Source organism: Gymnogyps californianus, chromosome 9, assembly GCF_018139145.2.
Source record: "Gymnogyps californianus isolate 813 chromosome 9, ASM1813914v2, whole genome shotgun sequence".
Lineage (NCBI taxonomy): Eukaryota > Metazoa > Chordata > Aves > Accipitriformes > Cathartidae > Gymnogyps > Gymnogyps californianus.
In genome coordinates, this window is record NC_059479.1 from 399,918 (window position 1) to 420,847 (window position 20,930).

Here is a 20,930-nt window from a genome sequence, read left to right on the forward strand (position 1 = left end):
GCAGAAGCCTAAAGTGCCTCAGACTAAGTCATAAGGGAACCTACCACTACCAGGGTACGTGCCAACTAGGAAGCTAAAACTCAAACTGCTTGACAAAAAAAAGATGCGTATCTATTTATATATTTATTTATATATTTAGATTTAGATTTACCTTTTTGGTTGGGGGGACAGTGGCAGGAGAAATCTCTTGTCCTCCATACGATGCAAGTACAGACACCTGTGCGCTAAGACGACCCTTGGTAGCAATCTCTTGCTTCTGCTTTGGGGAACTACGATACCACGGATACTACTCTTCAGAACGGCAATCTTGTTTTAGGAGACAGCAAAACATTTTGAGCATGGACTGGATGAGGTGGCATCATACAGTCCAGGAGAGACAGATCAAAATAAGTTTTTCCCATATTCTGGAAAGCTCTGTGTTAGCAAGCACACAGCAATATGAGATGAAAAATTGATGGCTAGGCTGACATGGTCTGTGTGGGGAGGGCTAGTCGGCAACAGTATGAAAAATAATTATGAAAGGAGCATGTGAGGGGCACTTTTCACTTTCTCACGCTGTGCTTGCCATGCCTGGGTGTGTTCTGTAAATTCCAGCACGTGGAAGTCAAGGAAAAGCAACCTTTTCTTCCCCAGATACCGGACACTAAAACCAAGAAGTAAAAGCAGCAGCTCTGTGCGTTGATGCTGGAGGAGGAAGGAAACTTGCGTTATAGTGAAGCAACCGTGGTCGTGATTAACACGAACTTGTTACGCATCAAGTTGCAGCGGCACAGTAGTCCTACCAGCAGGCTGTTGTACGTCGAGGGGTTAGTGATCCGCCGGGCCTCTGCTGTGCTGCAGACACCACTTGGCTGCAGGCAGACTTGGCCGGCTCATCGTAACGGAGGAGTCTGTCCGTGGCTCCCAGCGCCACCGCCACTGCCGTGTCCTTGTCCTTATCTTGAAGCAGAGCAGCACGTTTTCGTATAAACAACCTTTTCCTTGGCAGTGGAAATGATGAATAGAGTTCTTTACTTCTAGGAAAATCCTACAAAAACTGTAAAGCCCACAGTGCCAGTTAACCTTGGCACGGGCTCTGCACAGTGTGCCACGCCTGGATCAGAGGTCTGCCTGATGCTAAGGTTATCATCTTTGCTGTTCCCTGTTTCCTTCTCATGTTATATCTCCAGTAAAAGTTTTAATCAATACCTCATGGAGATGAGGGCCGTTTTTACTGGAGTCTATAAAGAACACTTGCGCTGGTGCACGCGCTGGCAGAGCCCCAGTGAGAAATGGCTTTTTGGGAAAGGACGGGGAGGCGAGGACAGGGCGGGTGCCCGGCTGGCCCCGATGCAGGCACGGGGCCACTTGCGCAGTCCTTGGGCTGAGTGACTGCCCCGTGAGTTGGCAAACAGGAAAAGAGTCATCTGGGTGTCCCATCCCAGCTGAAATACTAACTCGTCTCCAAAAGGAAAAGGAAAGGGCGGTAAAAAAAACCCAGAAGAATTTACATTGTAGTTGGTTGTTATTAACACGCTTTCCAAAGAGTGCTGGGAAGTTTTGACCAGGCAGAGAGTTACAAAAGACTGAGCTACAGGAAGAGCTGGCGTGGGTACCCCAGCAACGAGAGGAACTGATGAAAGAGCCGAGAGCTGCTGTGCCCGCGGGGGGGGCAGCCGCGGTCGTGGCAGCAGGTACAAGGCTGAGGCTGGGATCCCGAAGCGTGGGACCACGAGTTACAAACAAGCAACAGGGACCCTGGGCAACCTGTCACGCTGTCTCTGTGTGAGACTACATCCAGGGAGAATTGCAGACCATGGTTGAAACTTACTGGCGAAAAACCAGAGGAGAAACTAGGGCAATGGCTCTAGAATAGAATTGTTGATTTCAGTAATGTTTTTTCTTTTTTAAACAAACACATAAGTAACAGAATGAATCTAGAAATCAGAACAGAAGTAACGTTAAAGGAAGAAGGCATAGATAAGTACTAGACCTGTCTGATAACCAACCTTAACAGCTGTAGTCTAGTGAATGCAAGTTAACCCTGTATGATACATGGTCTTAAGGTGCTAACACCTTCCTTTTAAAGGACAGGAAAGAGAAGATGGTAAGTGTCTATGCATAAATATACCAACTGCTGATTTAAGCTAAAATGTAAAGTTTCTCTGTTTATTGTAGAGAAGATAGGGGGAGATGGAGAAATGGAGCGGGGGGGGAAGGTGAGTGAGTATATTGAGTGCTCCCATGAAGGAAAATACTCCAGCTCTGGGAACAAAGATAACTACTAATGAAAAGCTTTTGTTAATCTTTTTTTCAACAGGTAACAGAGGAACTGAGTATCCCAAAAACTTCTGGACTCTTACCAACTCAATGCCATTTCATCCTCCAGGACTTTCGCACGGAGCCCCACTGACTGCTCTGGATTGTTAGAGGGGACAGATGGTTCCTGCACCTTGGCAGTGCAGCTGAGGGCATCCAGAGTTTTCCATTAACTTTGTCCCAATTGTTTTTGTCCTGTCTTTCATCTTACTTTCCCTTTCACTTCCCATGGATTCACTTCAGTTGATTTGTGTTTACATAGACCTCTTATGTTACTCAGCGGATACCTTTGCTCCTCTGAGTAACAGAAGAGGATTCAAGGATACTTGCTCCTTTGAAACAGCAGTAGCATTTGTTTTGCTGAGCTTGGGGCCCAGTGGTGATCTTTACAACAGCGCTTGTTCGTACAACAGGTTCCTGAAGTTGCCATTTTACAGCACGCGATCCATCGTGACTTTCGGTTGTGAACTGGGGAGCTTTCCACCGCAAGCCCATTTCTCACCAGCACCCAACCCAGTGTTTTGAGCTTTCACATCACCACCTATGAAAAAACAGTATCAGGTCCCCTCACTGCTTAGATGTGAAGGCTGGCTCCCAGCAAGCTACCCACATATAGGCAATGAATAACTGCCCAAAGCCCTACACTGTCACTGGCGGTCAGTCCCATTCCCACAGGCTTTGATTCCATGTTATGTTGAATATGGGTTAATGATAAACATAAGCTTCCTTCTTTCTCAGGCTGACAGCTCTGAACACAGGTGCCAGGCTAACCTTAGCATTTCAGTTATTTTTGAAGCAACAGCAGCTGCATAAGAGATCCCCCGGAGAGCATCAGAGCTGTCCTTTCTAGAAAATTCAGTAAACAGGTTTGGGAAGTATTGGCACACACAGGAACATACACAAAAAGAATGTACAAGAAACACAGTAATGGTTTTGCAATTCTTGAGTTTAATTACTTCAGCATGTGGGTTGTTCTCGCTATTCAGCCTTCCCATTTCCATTGCAATCTTTCTTCGTAAACTTGCATAAAAAACACTTTTCCTAGACCAGTACATAAACCAGACACAGATGCGCACGTTTTTATTTGCAGTTTTCTTAAGCCTTGGTTTCTTAACTTCTTAAGAGAGAAGGTGTATTAAAAAACTACTATGCAATCAGATCAAATATCTGATGGTGAGATGCACTGAGATCAGAGGACTCCATGATGGAAGAACACGACAGTAATCCATAACAGGAACTACACTTTAGTCTAGCCTGTTCAGGAAGCGGAGTTACAGAAGACCAGCCTCTCAAAGAACTTTCTTGTCTGCACTGTGCTGTCAAAACAGCACAGAAGAAAAGTCTGGTTTTTACTGTTTCACTCTTGGCAAAATTGAGGCCTGTGGGAAGAAATTAAAAAAACAAACAAACAAACAAAAAAACAGAACCCAAGACAGATACGCAATTCACTCATTTCCCCCTCTCCCTTTAGCTCACAAAACCTTGAGACTATTCAGCCCTTTGTCTCAAGAAGTAAGCAAAAGAAAGACTAGAAAAGGCTAAAATAAGACGTACTTGACAAAAGGCAATTCAAAAGATACAAACATGAAGGGTTACGAGGTAAAGAACGGTTACAGAAGCATGGGAATAAAATGACACTGTGAAGGCATTACACATATACACACACTCAGTAGCAAGATCCTCCTCTGCAACTCAAAAGATTTGACAATGAAGCACAAATCCAATTAAGGCCAGCATAGATAACATGCATTATCTAGTAGGCTTCAGAATATCAAATTACCTTGGCTTCTTGAATATAAAAGAACTCAAAACTTATTCGTTCAGAAACTTCGGAGAAAACAAAGCCTGTAGGTAGCCTGAATTCCTAAAACTGAAAAGTAATGGCGCTGGTAGGAAATATCACGTGATATCACAACAGGTTTTCTACCTGCCTCCAGGCCTCTTCTAGCCCCAACAGTTTTGTATCGCTGCAGCAAGTTTCAGGTTTGCGTGGGCTAGTGGTCGAGTGCTACAAACTTGGTATTAGTGAAGGAGAACTTGCTATTCCACTGACACCAGGGGCTGATGGCTACATTACAGCTGCTCAAAGAAGTTAGGAAAACAGCGTAGAAAGGAATTTTGGGGAAAGATTTTTTGATTAGGCAGACACTAGTTCTTGTAATTCGCTGTCAAAGGCCTCAAATGCATCTAGTTAATTTAGCTTTAAGATTCCACAAGCAGAAAATGCAGCAAGAAGTCCAGTATTCATATAGGGTCAGGTAAACAAGTAGCTACTGCAAGCAGAAGAGAAATCTTAATGTAATGTCCTATGTCAATGCAAGTTACCCCACGACTCTTTTTTTTTTTTTTTTTTTACCCCTCATTTTAAGGGCAGCTGCTGGACTTTGCTAGACGTGAATCAGTTCTACTCAAAATTTCTGAGGACACATGACCTGTGAGCTAGGTGCAAGTTACCCTAGAAGAACTGCCATGCAATGTGCATGAGAAATCAGCATTACGCAGGGTGGCAAGCACTTCCTACCACAACACCTACAATCCGTGGCAATGGATGTGTGTTAGCATGTTAAAAAGTAATATTCCACAGTTAAAATGTAATTTTCCATAGGAAAAATGTTCCCTGTACCTAGGAGCAAATCTAGGAGTACGAAAGTGATCTAAGCAGATGCAAACAATTGTAGCCACAAACTATCAAAAGAGAAATCTCAAATTAAAAAAAAAATTAAAAAAAAAAAAAAAATCTTAATTCCAAACAGTAGACAAGCCACTTATTGAAACAGGCTCTCAGAAAGAGTAAAACCCATGTTTAAAATTTTACACACCACATTACTATCCAGCTAATAAAAAAAAAGAAAACAACAAAAAAACCCAGCCAAACTTTACAAACAGGATACAAACAGATTTCCTCTTGCAACAAGGATACCAGATAAAAAGTTACGGAATACATTGCGGTATGTTTACAGGGAGGTTGTTCTTCCCCTTCGCCCAGTGCCTTCACTCCCACCAGCTCTTGTTTTGAGCTTGTTTTCAGTTTTTCCAGATGTGCTCTTTGCTTGTAGAAAGAGAACATTCTTTTGTCTATGCAGAGTATGACACCCAGGAGGCAGGTGAGGAGAGAGGTCAAACTTCTCACTGATCCATTTCTTTGTTGTCTATTTCACACCACTAAGCCAGCTACAGATGTTATGTGCGTTCAAGAAGTTTCTATCTCAGAGGCCTCTTCTATGAAGTTAGCAACAGGACTGAGGAGCAAGAGTGGAAACAGTTTATACTCTCCATTCCCGTCTTCCGAGAGGAGAGGTGGATCACCCATGCCTAGAGCATCCAGAGGCTCAGCCTGGCTTGCTGGAGCTGTTAGAGGCAAGGCAGTTCCGCTACCTGACGGCGGATGAAGAGCAGGTTTCTCCTCCGGGGGAGGCAGCAGAAGGTCTCTTGGGTCCTCTGTCCTCCCTGCAGCTTCACTTGAAGGTAGCTCTTCAAATAATGAAAGCAGAGGATTGGCCCTGTACTGTATCAGCTGCATATCTGAGGGAAAACAAACAGTTTAAACTCCAGGCTCCTCTGTCACGTAAGTGAAGGCTCTTATTCAAGACAAGGAAAACTGGAGAGGCTGCTTCAAAACCTGGTTCCCTAAAGAAAACCATACAGCTGAGCTCTGACAGACTACGTCCACAGCTGCAAGAGGGGAGCTAAGGCTCCTGTGTCTGTTCAGATCAGCATCTGAAGCACACTTCAAGCCCCCCTAGTACACGCGGCATGCAATGGCAGCACTGAAGTAGTAAAATGAGTGGCACTGCATTTGTGGGGGTTGCAGCCCATACAGGAGATACTTCCACAAGGACATTTGCAGTTCTGCTCCCTATTGTGACACTGTCACGTACAAGAAAAAGGAAACGGTTAACACCAACATGGGGCATAGGATGGGGCCTCTTGACTGAGGCACAGCTTCATCAAGATCAGTGAAACATTCCAGTCTTCACAAAAATTTTAAGCCCAGACCAAACCATATTACAGGCTACAGAAATTCCCTTTCAACACACGGTTTTGGAAGAGTTTGGAACTGTCACAGCTCTCAGTGTTCCTTCCTGCCCACCTTTGCTTCCTGCTGTTTCTCTCTCACTCGCTCCCAGATCTTCAGTGCTCTCTGCCAAGTTCGCAATCTGAAGCAAAACGGACAGAGACTAAAACACAACGCTTAACAACAACAACAAAATCCAAGTCTTCACTGACTGGTTAACAAAACTAAAGGTGAAAGGAGGAGGGAAGAGAAATGAAACTGTTGACCAATGAGCCCATTGTCACACATGAGGGCCAGGAAACAGGAGCTCTCAGAAGAAGGCACGGTGAAATACAGACAGACTTAACTTACTAAAGCCAAACAAGCTTCTGACTAGCAAATATTTATTTTACCTTCCAAACCAGAAGCTTTATTATAGTCTGCCTTGTTGGAACAACACTGTTAAACATGATTTCATCAATACAATTAAATTTTGCAAGCACTGCTTGAACACAGCTGCATTTTACCTCAGTTGTGGTCTAAGCTCTTATGACTGGGAAGTCCTAGTCTAAATATTATTTCAGGACCACAAAATAAATGACACTTGCAAGTTTTTTTTTTAACATGAGTCGATTTTAGGAACTGGACTAAGAGAAGTAAATTTGCACTGAACTTTTGTATGTCCTCTGAGGAAATTCCATACAGCCACGTTCAGAATAAATACAGTATATTGCATTATATTTCTCATTTAGTACTTTTCCTTCAGTCTTCAGACAGACCGAAGACATACAATCTCATCTGAACTATAACCCCAGACCTAGTTATTACTTGGCTAAAAGACATCATTGGAATCCCTGAGGCTAGGAGAAACGAGCCAAGGAACTGTTCTCACACACTTAGACAAAAAACCCCAAGATTTTCTACCCTCCTCATTCTAAACAGAAGGTACAGAAGCAATAGATAGGAAAAAAAAAAATTCCTCAATACAGACAGCTGATTCAACAGAGACCAGTTTGTTTCCCTCTTCCTTATGTTCTCAGGCGTATTCAGAAAGCAAAGAACATGTTATTCAAAGCAAAGTGACAGTTTAAATCAGCCTACTGAGTGTATTACTGCAGCTAGGAACATAAGACTTGAAATTATCTTGAGAATCCTCTTAAATTCATATATGCCAACAGTGACAACTGAAAACATTAAGTCAGCAGGACTAGATAAAAAGGCAGTTTCATCCTGTGCTACCAATCCAGCCCCTACCCCCAAACTGCCTCACTCAAAATTGCTCTCAACATCGTATTAACCCTCCCCATCATAGAAGCAACTCTTACTCTTACATTTTCCATACCCGGGGAAGTTTCCATCAAGCTCATATCCAGGGCTGGCAGCTCAGGATTAAGTGTCTGAAAATAAAAATAGACTGTATGTCATATAACAACATTCTTAAAACAAAACTTCAGAGAACTCCTGAAAGGACAGCACGATCCAGCACACCGCTCTATACACTAAAGCACAGGGAAGGTGGCTCCTCCACAGGCCTACAGCAATACATTTTCAACCTGTGGCAGTAAACTGAGGTCACAGGAGAAGAAAAGGACCCCATATTTCCCAGTGATTCCAGGTATATGGCTGAGTTTGATTCCACATCAGAATGCATAATCAAACACATAATCAGGATGTGATGATATGTGACAAAGGCTTGAGAAGGAGAAGAGAGTCCAATTTTTTCCTCTTTATCTTCCCCCTTGAGTTATGTGTAACAGAAATACTATATGAACTGAAAAAGGCTTTCGATGTTACCTTGTACATTGTTAGACTCCTAGAACGACTATGTATCATTCTATCCATAACTATTTGCTTTTCAGGATTTTACCTCCTCTTGCCCATTACAACATGGAATAAAACAGTAAAATTTCATGATGGAACCTAATCAGTATTTTTCAGAAATCAGAAAAAATGAAAAGACACTCACATCGCTGAAAGCTTCAGAACCAAAGTTATACTGCTTCCCAGATAACATTGCTTGAAGCTCTTCAAGGCTGGCATCAATGCAATTAAGAAAATCCTGAATTTCTTCTCTAAAAAGACAAAACGATACACTACCGTAAGAAACAGTTGGCAGTTAGGGCCTTCTTTTGCACCACAAGGCAGGAAAAACTCTTAGAAATGACCTGCTAACCTCTCAGTTACTACAGCTGTGGGGCAAGATGAGAGCCAGGCTAGGTTGCTCACAATCCACAACAGCTTGTTGCCAAATGAAAGAAACCGCATTCCTGTATCACTTTTCACGGTCCAACTCTTTGAAGGACAGGTACAAGGAAGACTATCTGACCAGCAAGTATAATAATAGCTACCATATAAAAAAGCAGTTCCTCCTTCCATACCTACTTCCTCCTTCATTTTAGTATCTTTTGAATGTTCTCAGATCCCAGCCTATATACCAATATCTGTTTAAACTAAGGTCTGATGGCTTTCACCCAGGGACAAAAAATGATAAGCAAAGGGCTGGAAATAATCTGATCTGAAGAAACACTACCTATTTTGAAACATCAGATTGTTGCCAAATTGTACATGTTTCCAAGGACAGTGGGCAGGATACGAGGGACAGTGAATGAAGTGGAAAGGAAGCTGTGCACAGGGCGCCAGTACTGAGCTTCTCACTGTGCTGCAAGCTACCTGCTACGCTGGAATACTTAGCTACAAGCAACAGACAGTTCCGAGGCATTGCCCCACATTTTGCAGTGCCAATGAGGCACTCTGCTCTCGTGAGATCCCCGTTGGAGCATCACGTTCAGCTCTGGGGCCCCCAACATAAGAAGGACATGGACCTGTTGGAGCGAGTCCAGAGGAGGGCCATAAAGATGATAAGAAGGCTGGAGCACCTCTCCTACGAAGACAGGCTGAGAGAGTTGGGGTTGTTCAGCCTGGAGAAGAGAAGGCTCCGGGGAGACCTTACTGCAGCCTTCCAATACGTAAAGGGGCCCTGCAAGAAAGCTGGAGAGGGACTTTTTACAAGGGCATGTAGCGATAGGACAAGGGGTAATGGCTTTAAACTGAAAGAGGGTAGGTTTAGATTAGATGTGAGGAAGAAGTTCTTCACTGTGAGGGTGGTGAGGCACTGGCACAGGTTGCCCAGAGAGGCTGTGGATGCCCCATCCCTGGAAGTGCTCAAGGCCAGGCTGGATGGGGCTTTGAGCAGCCTGGTCTAGTGGAAGGTGTCCCTGCCCATGGCAGGGGGGTTGGAATGAGATGATCTTTAAGGTCCCTTCCAACCCAAACCATTCTATGATTCCATGACATTACAGGGCCTTCAGTTTACACTGAGTGCTGTGATACATCATCTCAGTACTTCCTACTTGAAGTTAACCACAGCAGAACAGCCGTCAGGAGAAAGAACTAAAGTTTGTTCCTTGATCCAGCTCACCCTGCAGCCACACAAATGACGGCACTGATAAAGCTCAGGGACCAGTGCAGAGCTGGTGAGTGAAACCACAGCCCCCATGATTGTGATCCCAGGAGTGAGTCTGGTCTGACAATGCACAAGGGAAACGAACCTTTGTGAAAACGAGGGGCAAAGAAAGGAAGCAACAGCGAAACAACATCAGACTACCACTGTACAAATCCATACCCAGTTCTCAGAAACAAAGCAGCACGTGGTGCCCTCCTGAAATCACTACCCTTGATCTGCTGTTTGGCACTGCCAGTAGCTGGCGATACAAGGGCTGATGTGACAGACTGACCTCACCAATCCTCAGACTGACACATCATAAGTCAGGCACACTCATCATCAGAGATGTGACAGATGAACTTGCCCTGCTTTTAGCGTATGATGCTAACACTTGCCTTTTTCAAGACCTGCTAACAAAGGGGCAGAAAATTCAGTTCATCAACGACATTTAAAAAGCGAATTCACTATGTTCTGCTAAACACCTCCTCTAAAACTTTGACAGGACCCCACAAGATGATGACAGCATAACAGTTTCCAGGAACAAGTTAATACCTGTCCAGTAAAGGATCATTTTGGTTTCCAGAGTTGTTCTCATTCAAGATGGAGTCAATCACTGACACGGGGTCTTCTGGAGCACTAGGTTGTGCAGTATGGAGTTCCACAGCAACATTTTCTATTTCACTGGATTTGCTGACATCATTTATATGAACTGGTGGGATAGCCTCTGCACAATTTAACTCATTTGGCTGCGATACTTGACAAATAGGTAAGCCAGGATCCAGAGCTGCCTGTGTCTCTCTAAAATATCACCCAAAGAGAAACAACACACAGGAGAATTCATCAACTGTATTGCTACTCATTTCAAGTTTAATATCTCAAATCTGACCAAAGAAGGTCAAGGCAGTCAAGGGTCCAAACAACCAACTGATCTTTAGAAAAAGAAGAATAGTGCCTTCCTAAAGGCAGATGAAGGATCTCTTTTTACAGCTTATACAGATAGCATGTATCAGAGCAAAACACCCCATTTTGCCAGGCCAAAAGTGGCAAAATAGTATATGGAAATTAGGCAGGAGGGAAACTCCTAACATTGTGTCTCTGGAAAGACAAGATTCCAAATTGGTCCATATTTCACTCTGGATGTTAACAACTAAATGGGTTTTCACAAGAATCTGATGCCACACAAAAGAATGTCTTCCCTTCAGTTATGCTTAGCATAATATTAGCGAGAGTAGTACTGAAACTGGAGATAAAACTATATACATCTTGGTTTGTTTATACCTATATACATTTTGGATTGTTTATTAGTAACCTATATATGCATTCAGGTCCCTGTTCAGTCGAAGTGTTAAGTATGTGCTTATTTGTTGAATAGACAGAAAAGCCTCAGCGAATTAAACTTCAAGTGCCAATCAGCTCGATAGGCCTTCAGGCACTCCTGAAGAGACATGAGCTCTTAAAAAGCTTTGCTGACCACGACCAATGCTACATGCTGTAAAAAAGACAGCCTACAAACAGGCCTCTCGTGCACAAATAGAGTAAAAATTCAGAGAGGCTGTTTCCCAGAATTCATATGGATCAGTTACACTAACATAACTACCTAGATAACAACCAAAGCATAAATACTTGCACATCCTTTAAACATACCTGGCTCTGCCACTTGTGTGTGCCACAGCAAGGAGACCATCGGTGGCATTTTCCAGGGTATCAGTGATATCTCGAATGATGAGACCTGTACCATTTCCATCCTCATCATCTGCATTATGTTCAGAAAAAGCCATCTGCAGGATACAGCAAATAGAATGAGTAAACCAAAAGGTCTGACTTTTTTTTGATGTTGAAGCTCCATTCTTCTTGCAGCTTCTCTTTCCTGTTCAGATTTCATCTTTGACTAGTTGTACTGATTTGCATGATTTTACAGACAGAGCGATGCTTTAAAGCTGCCCATGTCAAAACGGAGTGCATTCGATTATAAGATTAGGGTATTAATAGTTATAAGGAAGACTTCGAGATCATTGTGTATCATCCTGTCCAACCCATTGTCTCTTTCCCCGGGAAGACTTACTGCTTGGCCACTCTCCACGGGTATGCGAACATACTGACGACTGTATTTGGAAGGTGAAGCACCTGCAGCATCCGTTAGAGACCTGAGACAAAATACGGCTTTAGTATATAATTCCGCAGTAAAAAGCTGTAGCAATGCCAAATACGTGCAGTAATGTTAAAAACAGTCATTCTTCCACTTCTAAGAAAACTGCCTTTTGGAAATGTTTTTTTAGTAAGTGTACTGCAGACAGGTTGCATTTCTACACATGCTTTTTGCTTTGAGTAAGTCAGTCACATCTGCACATTTTGAAAGAGTTACCATTTCTGATAACTGTGCCCTTTGAAATTTAAAATGTATAGTATATTCTCCTCCCACCCATTTTTGTAGTGATAAGAGGAAATCTTTATTTCATGCTTCAGTCAACTTCCATCAGCTTTCTCAAGTTTGAATATACAAGCGATAAAAGTATTCTTCATACACTTTAAAAGTATCTTGCTTCTAGAAGCTGATTTATCCCTATGATTCACATCTGTCACTGATTTGTGACCTATCCAGTAATTACCTTTTTCTTTTGACCCCAACAATATAATTTCCTCGCATCAAACTTAGTATAAATTGAAGAATCTAAAAAGGAAAAACAAAAAAAAACAAAAACAAGAGGTCAGCACAGCAATCCTAACATTAAATTATTAATGCAGATTTTACTACAAAATTATGTAGTTACATGATCAAAATTAATAGGTAGATTAAAAATCCATTTGTGTTCATGTCTTAAAAACCAAAATGATAGTTACAAATGGCATTGAAAAATTATCCCGCTTGGACAGTTGGGGTTTTTTTAAATATAATATAACACCGCAAGTCACTAGAGGATTCCAGACCAGAAACAGCTGAGGGATAAACCAGAGAAAATTTGTTCCAGTGCAGAAGCTCCTATAGTTTCTGGGTTCCAGGTTGACTTCTTGACTGGTCTAAGTCTGTCTTGGTCCAAGATCTTTCACAGACTCCATTCCATGTGCCTGCAATCTCTTGTTTTAGGCTCCTGTTACCATGCACTGCCTCCAGCCCCACGTTTACCCCAGGTCAGCTTGATTTACTGATTTCTCTCCAAATAAGATTCACTGAGATTTCAAAGACATTGAAATGCTTTTCACTACGACTTCTCCTTAGTATTTTGCTCGTGGTTCTTTGCTGTGCTACTTCTGGGACACTCAGGAACTGTGAACATTTTCTTTATGCTGTATTAATATAGCCTGTTCAGCTCTGTGTCATTTGTCATTCTACATAAGCAAAGAATGCCGTCAAGTATCACAGAGGCAGGAATAAGGATGGTAGCACTGAAGATGCTGCAATGGTACCTTAGACAGCAGCTTCTGTTGTTGACTGTGCTTCTGCCTTAGAACTGCCACTTCTTTCCACAGGGCCTTATTTTCTCTGCAATGCAGAATAAATCAGAAGACAGAGGATGAACAGAGTTTACTTTATATGCTTTTGTTTTACAGCTTTCAAACTTTCACAGTACCTTGCAGGACCAATGGCAACATTCCTTCTGTGGATAACTAACCGTCAGTTAATCTGATCCACTAGTATAAACTCTGGGCTAAATTAACTCAATTTTCCATCAGGCAGGACCAAACACTTACTAATAAGGACATCCTCATCCTCTGCTGCTCCCCCAATAATCTTGATCTGAGGTATTCCTTCAAAGCCTCTGAGCCTTAGAATAAAGACTTGGTGTTTGGAAACAGGCTGAGTGTAACACAGACCACCTCAGAACAGTTTCAAAGTTTGTGTTTGAGGTGTTTGCTTGTTTATTTGGTTGGGTTTTTTTAAAGGAACAGAGGGAGTGGAGTGAAGGTGTCTCCTGAACTTTGGTTGATACCTGCTTGCATACCAATGATCTGAATGAATTACCAGTGCCTATACAAAAAGGATCTGAGGGAACAGAGACGAGGACGTGCAAAGTCCGCTTCCAATTAGAAAGAAAACCAAAGACCAATTCTCCCTCACTGCATCTAACCCTGTTTTGTGTTTAGAAAAGGAAATGCTTTGATCGTCCTAAAAAACTAGCACAGGTGATGGCAACCAAAATGAAATCTCAAGATAGTCAACGAACTCCCAGTCTTAATCTCTGGTCTGTAAGTGAATTATAAAAACAAACAACATTCAGAATGTTGTGTGGGGTGGAATGGGGACTCTTAGCAAAAAAAAAAATAGCTTCACCTGTTTCCAGTTCAAATGAAACTCACATTTAGAGTCCAGCTCCATTAGATACAAGCAACATTCAATGTATAAGTGCCTCTGAAACAGACGGAGTCTACCTCTTCATGTTAGCCAGTCTGACATCCATGTTGTTCTGCTGCTCTCTCATTTCCTGCACTTCAGAGAGTACTTTGTGCAAATCCTCCGTACAGACCTTGAGATCCTCAGTTCTTACTGCAGATACCTAAAATAGGACCAGGTTACACAGGCTTTACTACGAACAGTGCCTTGCATACTCCTTTCTACAGGAACTACAGTGTAGTTAGTCTGTGGAAGAACAGGTACAATCTCCATTAAAAGATTAGGTAACGCTATAATTCTTACGTATCACAAAACACCGCAGCTGCTGTAGAGGACAGTCCTTAGTACAGTCTACGCTGTATGAAAAAAACAAGCTGTCACTGAAAACATGAGATTAGCACCTTGTACATGTAGACAGTAGATTCACCATTGTAATTCATGATAAAAACCTACCACTGACTGAAAATGGCCTTCCCTAGGGGGTTCTCTCTGACAGATGTGGTGACAGCTTGCCCTCTAGTGTCAAAGAGTAAGACACCAGCCAAAAACAAAACAGAATTGATAGTGGAGTAAGAACAAGATGATCATATTCCTTTTAGGTGTGGGTAAAATCTGCCAGCACAAGAGCAACAAATTTCCATTAAGTTACTGGGGAGGAGGGGGAGAAGAGGGGAGAAGGGTGTCTAATTAGGTGCACCCTACTCAATTTGAAAATTTGTCCCACACCACCTGAATTGCAGATTCCCATAGTGGTGTTTCCTCTGTTACCTCTCTGCTCAGTGACATTCCAAAATTATGGAGACTTGTCTCCAGAGGGTCAGAGTCCAAACTGCTCTTCTGCCCACAGCAAATCCATGAATGCCACCTCTTCAAACGATGGTGGAAGAGTCATCAGAAAGCAACAAGCGCACTCCCTCCTCCCCACACTTCCATATTCAAAAATTTCCAACTCCTTCAGCAACGCTCTCTCTGCGGTGGTGGCATTGATGGCTAACATACAATTCAGGAGTTTGAAAAAGATAGGTCTGGTGCATCGCGCATCTGAATGACACGTCCAGGTTTTGTGGGCATAATTTTAAGCATCATTTAGCCAAATACTGACCATAATTGAACCAAATGGAGTTGCACCAGATAACCACCAGATGTCCCTTCCAACCTACAGCATGCTATGATTTTTCTTATTATTCTACTGAATTCCAAGGGGGAGGTGAAAGCATCTGGGATTGGCCCGCTGAAGCGCTAGATAACTTCCATGCAGGTTGGCTCACAGATCCCTTTTTTTCAAAGGAGAATGGGATGGTCAGAAAGGGACCTACGGTGTTATAAAATAAGATCCCATCGCTTCATGATGAAACAGAACATAATAGTTATGTAATCACTCCACAGAAATACCTAACTACTTTCTTAACATAATCCAGTGTCACAAAGGATGGACTGAATGGCCTGACAGTTCTCCCCGCTGTCTACATTTTTCGATGCTTCGTTATTTGTTGCGGATAATACCTTATGCTAAGGTACACCAGCTGCATCCCAAATGAAATTCATGGCCGTCTGATTTCTCTTCAGCAGACCGCCTCTCCATGGGGAAGACACCCAAAAGATGCAGACAGCAGGTGGAAATTTCAAATGCAGTCAGCCTGCCTCTAAAAAAAAGGGCCAAACTAAAACATTCTGCCCAAGTGCGAGGAATTGCTCTCTTCAGAGTCTCTAACTAGATAAAAAGGGTGTCAAGACTGAAGCACACCAGCAGAGCTAACACTAAAAGGGAGTAAATAAAGGAAGTCCTGCATTCAAACTTGCATTCCTGTTAGAGGCTTGAAATCCAGTTTATAGCAAGTACCGAAATACGACTCCATTCCAGACAGTAAAAGAGCAAGAAAAACTAATGGGCGTTTTGCAAAAAATCACTAACATTTCCTGTGCAACAAAGACTATGTTTCACCAACCCGTTCAATAGTTTCATATGAATGTCCTTGGCACTAACTAGAGCTTTTGTCTTTCCATCTAGAGTACTCCACCCAGTGCAGCACTCCTGGGATACATGGTGCCACACATAACGTCATCAGCTGACTGCCCCAACATACCGGCAAGCAAGGTGTGCAAGCTAAGACAAGCTAGCGATTACAGCATCTGGGAAGAGCGCAGGCCTGAGTCAGAGAAGCAACTGTACAACTATATTTAATCAATTGTGATTCTGAGCAGAGACAGCTCAGGGAAGAATCAATCAAAACACAATTGTGACTCTCAAGCCTACCCTGCGCTTTTATTAACTTGGGCAATGTAGCTACCACATTACGACATTCTAAAGAAAAGATTCTGCAGTTCAAATGTCAACATGATGTATCATGATACTCTCTTTCTCTGACAGCCAGGATATTATGGGCTGTAATGTGCCAACAGAGGATAAATATCTGTGCAGAAACGGGTTAGACAAGGTACAAAAGAAAACTGGAAAGCGCTAATAAAGATGGAGCTTAGTGGCAACATACTTTTGGAGGAACAATGTAATTTATGCAAACTCACCCAAATAAACTGATTACTGATGCCCTTGCTAATTTTCAATGAGCACCAAATGGGAATGTGTTTTCTCTTAATTCTTTCACTTTGTGACTCTTTCCAACTCTGCTATGCTGGCAGAATTGAAGACCATGCTAAGCTGTAATCGGGTATATGAACTCTGTGTGGAAAAAGGGCTCAGGTTTGATAGCTATGAAGAATGCGGTCCTACTCCAGTGCGTTGCTAAACAACAGCAGGGTGTGTTTTGTCTAAGAGCTGGCATGAGGAGGCCAAGCCAAGCATTAGCCTGGCATTCAGGAGGGAGTTACAAAGGCTTGCATCATGATGCACAACCTTGGTTCCCATGGAACTTTTTGGCTGTAAAGTGTTTGAAACCCCCAGACATGCTCTTGATAAGCCACTTTTCATAACAAAAAAAGCGAAGCAAATACATGCTTAGACTGTACCTTGCGCTTGATGTTTTCCAGTAAATGTGCCTTCCCTTGCTTGAAGAAAGGGTGCTGGAACTCAATGACTGAGCTCTTCTCTGCTGTAATCATACCATTCTCCAGAGCAATCACCTTCCTGAAACCATCTGTGGAGAGGTATTAACATAGCCATTTCGTTCAGTGCAAAGCTGACTGTTAGACCACATAGCTAAAGAAAACCCCAAGGCTACCGAAATACCTACAGCACTACAGTTACTGGGAGCAGAAGCTATGAAAAACAGCCAAAGTAGCTTTTGTTTGGTGCTCAGTGATTTGACTGCTCCGATCTTCACAGCTAGAGAACACGTCCACAATACCATCAAACGACCTTGCAGGCTGTACGAACAGCACGCGTGGCAGAGGCCAGCTGGTGTCCGCAGGCAAGACAGTGATGTCCAAATAATCACAGAGGTTAGTTAGAAATGAGATTTATTAGGACATCTTGAATAAAATCTTGTCCCAGTGGAAGCACCGGAATGGTGCACCTTCCCTTTCATGCCTACAAACCCAGACAACTACATATCAAAACAAACGCTGTCATGTACCACCAGGGTCTACAGAATAAAGTAAAGAAGAGAAATGAGTTCTCAGCCTGTGAAATACATGCACGCAGAGTACTTTCTCCAGACCAGACTGCCTGCATGAAGTAAGACATTGCCAGCTCTATTTCCATCACTGCTTTACGTACCACAGGGTAGATGCAAAATACAGTTGACAGACCAATCCATATCTCTCCTCGTTCAAGTTTTTAACATAGTTAATGTATTCCAGTTGCACTGCGCCCCAACAGCGCTATCATTAGAAAACTTTACTCGAAGCTAGGATAGGTCCAGCAGGAAAAGGAGGCTGCCGTCGCATTGCACGTCTTCATAGGAATATTTGCATTTTGGCATTTACCCTTGCTACAAAGCAACCGACAATTGTTTGTTCGCGTTATCCTTTGACACTCACGTGATGGAGTCTCAACACTTGACACAAACAGCAGCATCCACCCTGTGTCAAGAGGCTAAATGTACGCTTTCTCTCTCATGTCCAACAAAATCTAAATAGGCATGAGCTAGAGAGACCAGGCAAACCTACCAGGCAAGGACAGAGAGTTCCTCCCCCTTACTCCAAATGGAAATTCTAAATAAGGCGGCCATCTTCTATGCCGTTTGTACCTTCACTCAGCCCATAAGCTATCTGCTGCAAAACAACTATTTCTGCTGTGCGTTGCAGCCCTGCACATTGTACCATGTCTTTGAATTACCACCTCACTCCAGCTTCTTTGCCTGTACAAGTTGTACATGTGCTATATAATGGATGCTACATGACGCTCACAAGTCGAGCACAGAAAACATAATGAGAAACTTAGTCCGGCTCGACCCATCAGCGTGACTAATCTTGTTTCAACACAGCAATGCAGGCAACGGCATGATCTCAGCAATTTTCTTCATGTACTAGATGCATGGGTGTAGATATGGCCTTTGTTCCTCTAGGTACGCTTAAGTTTGCTGTCACCATTACCATTAACACTACCACTGGGGCCCAGTGAATGCTACCCAAGCTTTAGGCACCAGCACATGAAACAATATTTTTATGGTTGTTGCTCAAAAGAACTCGGAGCTGAAACACAGAAAACAAAGACTCAGCCAAGCTCTACTGTTATTCTCTTCTTTTGCGAAGCAAACTCAAGACCAGAATTCAGGTTTTCAGGGATGAAAGACCTGCCAAGCCAATTGGTTTGTTTAAAGAAATTCAAATCGATGCCAAGTAGGAATGAACTTGGCAGAAAGGATACATAAGAACAGCTGATGCTTACACATGTTAAGCTGTCGTATGAAGCTGGAGATATTGTTGTGCTTGAAGTACTTGGGGAGTAGCTCCTTGGCAAACCTCTGCTCATCCAGAATGCAGAAGTTCTCACCATTCTAGGAAATGAGCAGAAGTAACAGTCAGAGAACAAGCACAGGTTTTCTAAGGTGTTGCTCATAAGTCAAGACCATAAATCGACAGAGACAGTTCCTGCAGCAGGGAAGGGCAAAACACTGAGCGAAGGGAATTGTCCGCGTGAGCACTTCTGAGTACTTGGGACCGTACTAAAAAGTTTGAATCCCAAAAGAGAGTTAGATGGAACACTTCTATTGAATGGCGGGCTTTTTTAAAGCGCTGAAGTTTTGATCTTAATCCAAAGAAAAATTGTTCTAAAACCCCGCATATCTGCTGCCCTCATGGTCCGCAGGACCCATAAATCCCGCCCAAGGACAACGGCATCAATGCCACCAGAGGGCTTTCACCTCCCTCGCTCGGAGCTGCCCATCTCCTGACGGGATTCTTCCATTGTACGCGCTATGTCACCACCAAAAATAACCCAGTAACACCGCAGAGTTACTAAAAGTTCAGACAACACAACCCAGCGGTGAAAAAGGGTAACTGTGGCACAAGCAGTTTCAGGGTTAGCATATTCTCAAATTCAAACTTCCTGAAACCGGGGAGGTCTTTGCATGATTGTTACGATGCACAAAGAGAACATTTTTATGTTCGCAAAGAGAACAAAAAATACTATGTTTCTTTCCATCTTTGCCTCTGTAAAGGCCAAACCTCTGAAAAAAGCGGAGAAAACCCTACGGATTTAGAGATGACAGGGGACACAAACAAACGCCGTGTGCGTGTCAGATGTCTCGCCAGCCTGTGTATGCGCGTAACGTCCCACGCCTGCAGGCACACGGGACCGACAAGGCCCATCCTCCCAAGCTCGGGAAGAAAAAAATTAAAACTTAATTACTTCTCAAAGCGTCTTCTCTACTGAGCGCCACCCCTTCGAGCTAACTGCATGTAATTCCACATTTTAATACTCAGATGTGCTCCGCCGCGCCAGACCACTCCGAGCCGTCACGCGTGGCCACCGGGCCGGCGGCAGGCATCCCCTGCGGCGGGGCCACCGGGGCGCTGCCCGGCTCAGGCGCCCTCCACCCGCGAGCAGACGCGCCTCCACGCGTGCCCGTTTCGCCCACCCTTCGGCCGGTGCCCGCCCGCCGCGGGGCTCTCCCCGCTAAAGGCGGCAGCCCACGCCGTTACCCCCCGCGCCTCCCACGCATGCGAACCAGCGCCTCGGGGGCGCCCGCTGCCCAGGGCCGGGCCGCCGCGACCCGCCGGCTCCCCAGGACAGACAAGGGGCCCTCCCCGCCCGCCGCCCGCGGCCCGCCAGGCCCCGCCGCCCCCGCCCCACGTCCCGCTCCCCGCAGCGGGGCCGCCGCCCCCCGCCCTGCCCGCAGGGCCCCGCAGCCGCGGCCCAGCGCCCCCGCCATCCCCCCCCCGGGACGCCCAGCGCCCTCCGCGGGGGCCTCCCCGGCCCGCCACCCGCTTCGTGCCGCCCCTCACGGCCGGGCACCGGCTTTCCCCCCCCCCCCCGCGGGCGGCGGTGCCCGGCCGGGCCAGGGCCCCGCGGGCCGCCCTCACCCTGCTCCAGCAGATGACATCGTCGCTCTGCGGGTCCTCCACCAGCGCCCAGAGCTTGGCCAGGAAGCCGGGCACCGGGGCGGCGGCGCCGGGGGCGCCGGGCAGCGCCGACCCTTCCCGCATCCTCGGGCCGGGCCGGGCCGCGCTCTCGTGCAACGGGCCGGGGAGGGCGGGGCGGCCAACGGCGGCCGTGACGCTGCGCGGGGCGTTGCCCCCCCCGCCCAGGAGAGCCCGCTCATTGGTGCGTGCCGCCCGGCCCCGCCCTCTCGCCCGCCCGCCCCCCCCCCCCCCCCCCCCCGGCGGCTGCGAGCGTGACTGTTGTTGTGCTCCCGGGGGAGCGCGGCGCGCGGCCCCGTGACGTCACTGGGCGCCTTTAAAGGGGCCGCCCCGCCGCGCCCCGCCCGCTGTGTCCCTGGGGAGGGCCCGCTGGCGGCACCGGGCCAGGC

The 20,930-nt window shown here is 45.0% G+C and overlaps 1 protein-coding gene across 1 annotated transcript; it reads right to left on the minus strand.

The window, feature by feature from the left end:
• Positions 1-5,064: 5,064 nt before the first annotated feature.
• LOC127019721 (heat shock factor protein 3) lies at positions 5,065-20,607 on the minus strand. Its single transcript, XM_050901900.1, has 13 exons — positions 20,485-20,607; positions 18,848-18,956; positions 17,026-17,153; positions 14,100-14,224; positions 13,137-13,212; positions 12,341-12,402; positions 11,797-11,878; positions 11,379-11,512; positions 10,287-10,532; positions 8,259-8,364; positions 7,624-7,689; positions 6,389-6,455; positions 5,065-5,820 (listed from the first exon to the last, which is right to left on the minus strand). The coding sequence occupies exons 1-13, from the start codon at positions 20,605-20,607 to the stop codon at positions 5,489-5,491; spliced, it is 1,656 nt and encodes a 551-aa protein (XP_050757857.1). The 3' UTR covers positions 5,065-5,488.
• Between the last annotated feature and the right edge of the window lie 323 nt (positions 20,608-20,930).